This window comes from Notolepis coatsorum (assembly GCF_963971535.1).
Source record: "Notolepis coatsorum genome assembly, contig: SCAFFOLD_579, whole genome shotgun sequence".
NCBI lineage: Eukaryota > Metazoa > Chordata > Actinopteri > Aulopiformes > Paralepididae > Notolepis > Notolepis coatsorum.
The window spans coordinates 61,630-71,994 of NW_028169646.1; the positions used below are offsets into that span (position 1 = coordinate 61,630).

The 10,365-nt window shown below is 46.0% G+C and overlaps 1 protein-coding gene across 1 annotated transcript in view; it reads left to right on the plus strand.

Moving 5' to 3' along the window:
* LOC311248689 (apolipoprotein B-100-like) overlaps nt 1-1,446 on the plus strand; it is a gene marked incomplete at both ends in the record, with an annotated part of 62,832 nt that extends 61,386 nt beyond the window's left edge. Inside the window, one exon of the mRNA XM_084339532.1 lies at nt 1,411-1,446. Coding sequence (XP_084195658.1) covers nt 1,411-1,446 — 36 coding nt within the window. The remainder of the gene's footprint in view (nt 1-1,410) is intronic.
* Between the last annotated feature and the right edge of the window lie 8,919 nt (nt 1,447-10,365).

Sequence of the window (10,365 nt, forward strand, 5' to 3'; positions counted from 1 at the left end):
TGATATCTTCAGTGTCTCTTCTAAACACACACTTCAACTGAGTCCAGTGCAAGCAAAAATGATAATCTTCGGTGTTCGTCACACACACAGACAGAATAATCCAGAGGGGCTTGGTTCCAACTCACCCAAGCGCAAATGCGTAAAGCGGGTAAACGAGGCGCAGCTGCAAACGGGGAACAAGGTTCTCATCAGCGGATCTCCACAGAAAGTCCTGGAGGGAAAGTAGACGAGGCACAGCAACGGGGAAAAGGCAGGCAAAAGCAGTTGTATTCCAAAACGACCCGACATCGATAGAAAGAAGGTCCAGGTATATAAAGCCCTCTGGGCGCTAATCACAAACTATGACAGCTGCGTGATGAAATTGGCAATCGCTCAAAAAGCGTGTGGCGGGGAATGCACCAATCAGCACCGTACCTCAGAGGAGCGTGTGGCGGCAACGAACCAATCCTCACAATGTGCGTGCGAGGGCCAATACCCATTACCACCATTACCAGCTTATTTTGGGAAACCTGAAGCTTCTTTTTTATGGTCACTGTCAGGCCATAGTCAAAGTGGCAGAGTACTAGGCTATTTGCTAGTAGCCTGAGGCTATCTCTGCCAAGGAGGTTGGCTTTCCTAGCTAGGTACCTGGTGCGGGCGTTGACTTTGCCCAGTACTTGGGAGGCCATAGCCTCCCCATCTAGGCTCCCGTCATACAGCCTAGATACTTAACTTTTTTTAGCTGTTTTAGGGTTACAGCTCCTAACTGGATGTTAAACTCCCGTGCTTTCCTGAGCTTGGGCTTGGAGCCCAATAGTACTGCCTCTGTCTTACCTAGGTGAAGAGAAAGCCTGTTGTCCGAAAGCCAACTGCTGACCCCTGCAAGTTCTTCACCTAGCATCTGTTCTAGTGTGTTCTGATCCTTGTGTGAGACTAGCAGGGCTGAGTCGTCTGCAAATAAAAACAAGTAACATGAGCATGCTGCTGACATGTCATTTATGTACAGTAAAAAAAGGAGCGGTCCTAGCACGCTTCCTTGTGGGACCCCACATACTATGGGCTTGGCCTCTGACATAGTGCCACTGACCTCAACCCGCTGCACCCTATCAGAAAGGTAGGAAGAGAACCATCCGACCACTGTCTCAGACATACCCAAGGCCTTAAGTTTGGAGAGCAGTAGGTCATGGTTCACTGTGTCAAAAGCCTTCTGTAGGTCTAGAAGAACTAGCCCACACAGCTTACCTGAATCTATCTCCCTCCTGATACTGTCTGTAAGATAAAGAAGACATGTTTCAGTAAAGTAGGACTTCCTACTTTAGGTGCTAAGATGCGAGGCAAGATTTGTCGTGTTTCCTCGCATCACGTTTATTTTCTTGCTGCAAATGCGGCACACTGCCTCATCTAAATTCTTTGGCTTTCCCTCTTCATCAGGCTCAAAGCCAAAGTGTTCCCAAACAGGTGAAGTAACATTGGGTTTCGCTACAAGATCCATCTTCTTAGCAGAATTCAAAGCGAAGACCTTCTGTTGCAGCAAACACATGGCGTGAAGAAAATAGGCTATACACAATTATAATAATAATAATTATTATTAAAAATGTTTAAAAAAAAATGGTGATGCGGTGATCAGCTTGACTCTGCGGTGAGCGTGATAGCGATACCGCGATAATGCGGGAACTGCGGCAGCTCTACTTCAGGCTGCCAAGACCTGTCTTGATGGAGCTGTGCGAGACGCTGGAGCCGGACCAGATACTCGAACCCTTTTGAATGCGAATGAGTGAATGAAAATACTTTCTTGTTCTATGGAGAGGACTTTGAAAATCAAATTACTCAAAGTACACAGTAAAAGTAGTTCATGTTATTTGTGCAAGTACCGTAAATCCTCAAATATAAGACGGGTCTTCTATTTACCTCAGCTGCAAAGAGCACCAGGCCTTTTTTAGAGAGAGGCTTATATAAGAGGCAGGCCTTAATTCCTAAAAATGACACTCATGGACATAATCCCTTCATTTTCAGACTTTTATTGCATTATTATTATTATTATTATTATTATTATTATTATTATTATTTATTATTATTATTATTATTATTATTATTATTATTATTATTATTATTATTATTATTATTATTATTATTATTATTATTATTATTATTATTATTATTATTATTATTATTATTATTATTATTATCATCGTCATCGTCATCATCATTCTTCTTCTTCTTCTTCTTCTTCTTCTTCTTCTTCTTCTTCTTCTTCTTCTTCTTCTTCTTCTTCTTCTTCTTCTTCTTCTTCTTCTTCTTCTTCTTCTTCTTCTTCTTCTTCTTCTTCTTCTTATTATTATTATTATTATTATTATTATTATTATTATTTTTTTAATACGTACATTGTCTGTCTACAATTAAGTAATTGTGGGATTAACGTAATTCACACACTGAAGTTGGAACCGTCTATACTAGGTTGTGGGGTCCGGGGACGGTTTAGCGTGTGGTACCTTCTTGACTTCCTCAGTTGAATAGACCACTACACTTCCGCGTTACATTGAAATCAGGGAGGAGATTGCGGGGGGGTCAAATGAATGAATGTGGACGAGAGCCGTGATGTAAGTGGTTGCCGATACGGCTGTGGGGGTGCTAGAGACATGATCGAATAGACGTTTATGCGCCTCGCTCTCCTGAACACGGCGTGACCCATAACTAATCGATCAGAACTAAATCGGCAGAGAAAAAGCCCATTTTAAAGCACCTATTCCGCATGGACATGCGCATAGTGCCCATGGAGTCTGGACGACGCGAGATGACGCTCGAATGAATGTGGACTGTTCTATCAGAGGGGGGAGCTTCGATGGTCATGTAAGTGGCTACAGACCGCTGCACTTAAATATAAACATTAGTCTACCTGGAGACTCAATGAGGTAATTGTAGATGTCGCCATAAGACGCGTCTGGCCATTTAGTGGGATCATTTTTTCATTATCCTGTTCAGCTGAAAGGACACTGGCCATCGAAGCTCCCCCCTCTGATAGAACAGTCCACATTCATTCGAGCGTCATCTCGCGTCGTCCAGACTCCATGGGCACTCTGCGCATGTCCATGCGGAATAGGTGCTTTAAAATGGGCTTTTTCTCTGCCGATTTAGTTCTGATCAATTAGTTATGGGTCACGCCGTGTTCAGGAGAGCGAGGCGCATAAACGTCTATTCGATCATGTCTCTAGCACCCCCACAGCCGTATCGGCAACCACTTACATCACGGCTCTCGTCCACATTCATTCATTTGACCCCCCCGCAATCTCCTCCCTGATTTCAGAATCCCGGAAGTGTTACGGTGGTCTATTGAGTTGTTTACATGCAGTAGCTTTAGCTACTAACGTTATCATAGCATCATGGTCTGTAATGTGTCAACTGGACAACGCCAGCCTCGTCTGCCAATGCCATATACAGTAGATAGCGAATGTTAACGTCATCCAGCTGACACCACAGATCTACCATATTATGACAACGTTAGCTAGCGGCTAGCGCTAAAGCTAACCAGAGGGAGCAGCACTTGATTTCCATTAGCAAGAGTTTATCTCATTCTATAGCACGGCACAAAAAATAAAAAACACTTTTTTTGGCGACCTTATAATAAGACAGGCCTGTGTTTGTGTGTGTGTGTGTGTGTGTGTGTGTGTGTGTGTGTGTGTGTGTGTGTGTGTATGTGTGTGTGTGTGTGTTGGAGCTAAGTATGTAATTGGACGGCCTCATACACCATCTGGTGTATCTTTGCTTGTAGCAAAATACACTCTTTTGGTGGCAACATGCGCATCAAACCACCAATTGAGTAAAAAAATTGGCCAACTTGATATTTTGCGCTTGTCTGCAAGTCCGCAAGCAGCTGCTCCCTTTCCCCCGGTCTTGGGTAAGCTGTTGTAGGCGTTTGGCGAAGGGGTCATCCTCAGGATTGCCCTTCCTGCTTCTCTTCCTCTTTGGGCTTGAGGTCAGGGGTTGGCTGCCCAGCTCTTCTGCGTTGGTAGCCGATGAGCCAGGACGAGGGTCTTCTCTCTCTGGGCCTGATGACACTACGTCTGCCTCTGGTGATGGCTGGTCTTCCTGTAATGACAATAATGTATACAATACATTACTATAACTACACCAAAAAGAAAGTCATGGCAAAATACGTTGTTGATGTAATGTAATTAGTGTGTAAATAGAGATTTATTATCATTTATTTATTATTGTAGTAATTTATGCCGTCAGACGAGGTTCATTGTAAAAAGTTATGTTACAGCTGTCCTCGTGTCAAGTGCTGAACCCAGCTGTCCTCACTTCAAACTACAGTATGTTAATACATTCAGAATGGCATTTGGGTATGTTAGCTAGCATGATAGTCCAGACAAACAAAGCTATTTAGTTAGCTTGCGCTATCGTTAACGTTCGCGCTAGCTAACGTTGGTAATAAAAAAAGACGTTGGTAAAAGTTGTATAACGTTGCCTCGGGATAATTGGTCTCCGTCTCCCGGTGTTTAATAAACACCTCTAGCCAGGACAGCATGATGTAGAATGTCGGCAACTGACTTTCACCACCTTTTTTTGGTTAGCATCCTTTTAATTCGGACAAACTTGTCCCGGATTTTCTTCCACTCTTTCGCCACATCAACCCAGTCCATACCCATCGTTTCCCCAATCTCCTTCCAAGAATTCATGGTCATGTTACTATCCTTATAGTCTTTAGATGCACTATTATATAAATGCTGGTACTTTCGGACCTCCTCTGCTATCCATTCCTGTGTTTGATTCATTTTAAACTATCTTATAAATGACAATCCACTCTGTAAGCTATCGAGCTATTAATTAAGTAAGGTTATTTTTGGGTCTCAAGCCAGGAACACTAGCAGTGACAGGCAGCCCCGCCCCCATTCACTACCAACCAATCACTGCTACGCAACAGCATCGCAACGGTTGTTCCGATTAGATTTTGGGGAGAGGTACGCAACATCCTCACAACACAGTCTACAACACCTAGGGGTCCGCAAAGACGACTTCAAACTAGAAATGGTAACAACCGGTGAGGTACTCAAAAAACTGAGCGCCCTCCAACCTAACAAGGCCACTGGCCATGACAACATCCCCTCCAAATTCCTCAGAGATGCAGCAGCCGCCATCACCCCAGTCATCACACACATAATAAACCTCTCCATAAAACAGGGACACGTCCTCGAGGACTTCAAAATTGCGAGAGTGACCCCTCTGCACAAAAAGGGCAGCAAATTAGACCCAGGCAACTACCGCCCTGTTTCTATTCTTACCTCCATCTTGAAAGTCATGGAGAAAATAGTCTACGAACAGGTTGAAAAGTACCTGGCGGAAAAAAATCTAATCTACGAATTCCAAACTGGCTTCAGAACATCCAACTCCACTGACACATGCCTTCTCTATTTGAACGACCACATCAAACAAGAGGTGGACGCGGGCAAATACTGCGGCATGGTCATGCTGGACCTACAAAAGGCCTTCGACACTGTCAATCACTCCATTCTGATTGACAAGCTAAAAGCAATTGGTTTTACATTTACATTTAGTCATTTAGCTGACGCTTTTATCCAAAGCGACTTACAAGTTCTGTACGACAAGTCATCAGGAAGGGCACAACTCTATCAGCTGAGTAACAATGTTCATCAAAGTGTTGAGTGCTACAGTGTAGGTTAGTTTATTAGGACAAGTGCATGACAGTAAGGTTAGTTAGGATTAGATATATTTTTTTTCTTTTTTTCTTTAGATAATGGTTGAAGAAGTGCGTCTTTAGTCGACGGCGAAAGATTGGACGGGTTTTGGCTGTTCTAACTGGGGTGGGTAGTTCATTCCACCATTGTGGGACAAGGACTGAGAATAGGCGGCTTCTCCTTGATGACCCTCCCGGAGCTCGGATAGGAGTAGGTCTGAGGCGGCCAAAAGATGCAGAGCGTAGGGGTCTTGAGGGTGTTTTAGTTGGAGACCATTGACCAGAGGTAGGCGGGAACGGTTCCCTTTGCTGCACGGTATGCTAGGTCGAGGGCCTTGAAGCGGATTCGTGCAGCAATGGGGAGCCAGTGCAGGTCCCTAAGAAGTGGGGTGACATGGGCCGACTTCGGTAGGTTTGATAGTTTATCAGTGAGCTGGATGCAATCCTACCTGGAGGGGAGAGAACAGATGGTGGAGGTAAACGGTACTCTATCCCCCCCCCTCACAGTGAGCTGTGGTGTTCCACAAGGAAGCATACTAGGACCGCTACTGTTCCTAATTTATGCAAATGACATGTCGTCAGCTTGTGACTGCAACTTGTTCCTGTTTGCGGACGACTCAGCCCTGCTGGTCTCTGACAAGAACAAGTTGCAGGTTGAAAAAACCCTCAGCTCGGAACTAGGCAAAATCTGCATATGGCTCGCTGATAACAAACTATCATTACACATGGGCAAAACAGAGTCCATTCTCTTCGGTTCAAATAACAAGCAAGACCGACGGCTTCTCAGTTACAGTGGGTGACAATATTGTCACAAGGAAATATGAAATTACCTACCTGGGGTCCATCCTAGAGGCAAATCTTTCCTGTGACAAAATGGCATCCAACGAACTAGATTCTTGTACCAGATCTCCTCTCTGGTAAACAAGAATACCCTGAAGACTCTGGCAGGAGCACTCATTCAAGGGTACTACGACTATGCTTGCACCTCATGGTACCAAAGCACCTCAAAGGTGCTAAAAACAAGATTATAAACATCACAAAACAAACTGGTCAGACTACTACTTGACCTTACCCCTAGAACCCACCTCACCCCTGCACACTTTGACAACCTAGGATGGCTTAGAGTAGACGACAGAGTACAGCAACTTATAACTAATCTAATAACACCTGTCCCATGCTACCTGGATCACAGGTTTTCCACCTCTGTAACACCCGTTCAGTCATTTTTTTTTTGTGCTGAGTTTTGAGGAGGGAGAGAGAGAGAGAAAAAGAGAGAGCGCATCTGGCGCGGAGGTCTGAGTGGTGCGCGTCTGCTTGGAGTACGCGCCGGTACGGAGAGCGCATCTGGCGCGGAGGTCTGAGTGGTACCGGCGCGTACTCCAAGCAGACGCGCACCACTCAGACCTCCGCGCCAGATGCGCTCTCCGTACCGGCGCGTACTCCAAGCAGACGCGCACCACTCAGACCTCCGCGCCAGATGCGCCCTCCGTACCGGCGCGTACTCCAAGCAGACGCGCACCACTCAGACCTCCGCACCAGATGCGCTCTCCGTACCGGCGCGTACTCCAAGCAGACGCGCACCACTCTGACCTCCGCGCCAGATGCGCTCTCCGTACCGGCACGTACTCCAAGCAGACGCGCACCACTCAGACCTCCGCGCCAGATGCGCTCTCCGTACCGGCGCGTACTCCAAGCAGACGCGCACCACTCAGACCTCCGCGCCAGATGCGCTCTCCGTACCGGCGCGTACTCCAAGCAGACGCGCACCACTCAGACCTCCGCGCCAGATGCGCCCTCCGTACCGGCGCATACTCCAAGCAGACGCGCACCACTCAGACCTCCGCGCCAGATGCGCTCTCCGTACCGGCGCGTACTCCAAGCAGACGCGCACCACTCAGACCCCGCGCCAGATGCGCTCTCCGAGCCGGCGCGCTCTCCTCCAGACGTCTAGCCTGCGCGCTCCAACTCCATCCCTGTAAGCAGCTCTGACCCTCGCCCTGTTCCAAGGCCCGAACCCTGTTTTTCTCTGTCCCTGTCCCCAGCCCGCCTCCGCGGGCCTCTGTCCCTGTTTCCCCTCTCTAGTCCTCCTAGTCCTCTCTGTCCAGTCCTTCTAGTCCTCCTAGTCCTCCCTGTCCCCAGCCCGCCTCCGCGAGCCTCTGTCCCTGTTTCCCCTCCCTTGTCCTCCTAGTCCTCCCTGTCCAGTCCTTCTAGTCCTCCTAGTCCTCCCTGTCCAGTCCTTCTAGTCCTCCTAGTCCTCCCTGTCCAGTCCTTGTCCAGTCCTCCTAGTCCTCCCTGTCCAGTCCTCCTAGTCCTCCTAGTCATCCCTTTCCAGTCCTCCTAGTCCTCCCTGTTCCTGTCCTGTTCCCTTGCCCTGGCCCTGTCCGTTAGCCTTTCCCTTAGCCTTCCCCTTAGCCAGCTCGCCTCTTAAATGCACTGTGCCTATTTTCCCATGTTCTTGTTTTCCTGAAATTTGTGTTCTCCTTTAAAGGGACAGTGCCGTTTTCTGTTGTTTTCAATAAATGCCCAGTTCTTGGCTTACTCTCATACCTGTCTTGTGTTGTGCGATTGGGGTCGGTTACAAACCATAACAATATGTGAACAGACATTCTCAGTCATGACGTTTACGAAGTCCAGGTACAGAGCCTCTCTCACTGATGAACATCTGGCAGCTGTGCTTCGCATCTCCACCTCAGACATGCAACCTTACTTTGATGGACTTGTTAAAGCTCAACAGAGACTGGATTTATCACACTGAATGAAAAAAAAATAGCTGAAGAACACTAAAATGTGGAAATATAACAAGTGAAATGGGACACTTGATATATATATATATATTTTTTTTGCACAGTTCTGAAAACATTAAATGTTTAATATAGGCATGTAAAGTAAAAAAGGCTACAAAACTGGGACACTTTTCTTTACACAGTTCAGTGACACGTCTTGTTTATTTTGGCTATAAGATGATGTGATGTCTTTAGAAAGCTAAGAAAATCCTTGTTTCAATAGTATATGAAACTCAAAATAATAACTTTATTTGTATAGCACTTTTTCATACATGCCCTTTGTTATTAATGTTTCACATTTTGTTTATCATTTTGGAAATAAATTCTATTTGAATAAATGATATTTTTGAAAGCTAACCTCACCTTATAATTGCCAAATAATAACATACACTCTTACCAGGGGTCAAAACAATGCCATTTACTGCTTTTTATATAGAAATAAAATGTATATTATGCATAATTGAGTTTGGAATTTTGGCCCGGCCCTCCAACATATTTTCAGTTGCTCATTCGGCCCCCCGGGAAAAATAATTGCCCACCCCTGCTCTAGTAGTTGTTTATTTCTATGTCTGTGACAAGGAGGCTAAATGGAGTCATCACTGTCATATCTAAATTGTATAACACATCTGTATCTTCATTTGATTTAGTCCGCAAACACTCCACCAGTGCAATGTGCCGTACCTCAAACGTCTCCCCTGGTCCCCGTCCCAATCTCTGTAGCACTGCCAGCCCTGGCCCGTCAACATGGGGACCCTAAACAGGGGGTGGCCCTGACTACATAGCAGCCCTGCCTCCGAGGTACAAGGCTCCTGTCTTCCCTCCTCCTGTCTTCCCTCCTCCTGTCTCCCCTCTCTCTCTCTCTCTCTCTCTCTCTCTCTCTCTCTCTCTCTCTCCCTCTCTCGACCACACAGGACCCTCCTCCCCGTAGCAGCTGCTGAATGCAATGATTGTCGTCTCCTCTTCTGAAGGCTGTTTCCTGTGATGTTTTCAACAACAGTACTCAACTCCTTCCCCTCTCGAGCGCTTCCCTCCCGCTCTACTGTGAGTGTGTGGAACGCCGTGGCATGGTCTCCGCTTGACCCTTGACCCGTGCCGTGAACTATAGCTGGTCTGAAAAGCGCATTCACACACAGTTGGGAGGAAGGAGTCAAGTGCAGTTCCTGAGATCTATTTTATTATCTCCACCAGGTGGATCACCTGAAGGAGATCATGCGAGATAAGATGGGATGTTCTTTTATTGATCCCCTTGGGGGCATTAGGAGTGCCATAGCAGCATGGGGGAGGGGAGAGGGGAGGTACAGATATGGGCAGGGTGATAGTAGAAATACATAAGCATAGGCAATACAATTATATCTGAATATAAAACTATCAGCAAGAATAAACAGTGTAAATAATATAATTAACTCTGGATATAAAAATATGAGACAAATAAACAGTGTAAACAAAGGTGCAGATGAGGGTCTGTATGCCCTATCAGTTATATTATACGTTACAATAGATATAGGCAATAAAGAATTTTTATCTTTGTGTGTATGTGTGTAACTAGGAGGGATATGAGGACTGTGTGTGACTAGGAGGGATATGAGGACTGTGTGTAACTAGGAGGGATATGAGGACTGTGTATAACTAGGAGGGATATGAGGATTGTGTGTAACTAGGAGGGATATGAGGACTGTGTGTAACTAGGAGGGATATGAGGACTGTGTGTAACTAGGAGGGATATGAGGATTGTGTGTAACTAGGAGGGATATGAGGATTGTGTGTAACTAGGAGGGATATGAGGACTGTGTGTAACTAGGAGGGATATGAGGACTGTGTGTAACTAGGAGGGATATGAGGACTGTGTGTAACTAGGAGGGATATGAGGACTGTGTGTAACTAGGAGGGATATGAGGACTGTGTGTAACTAGG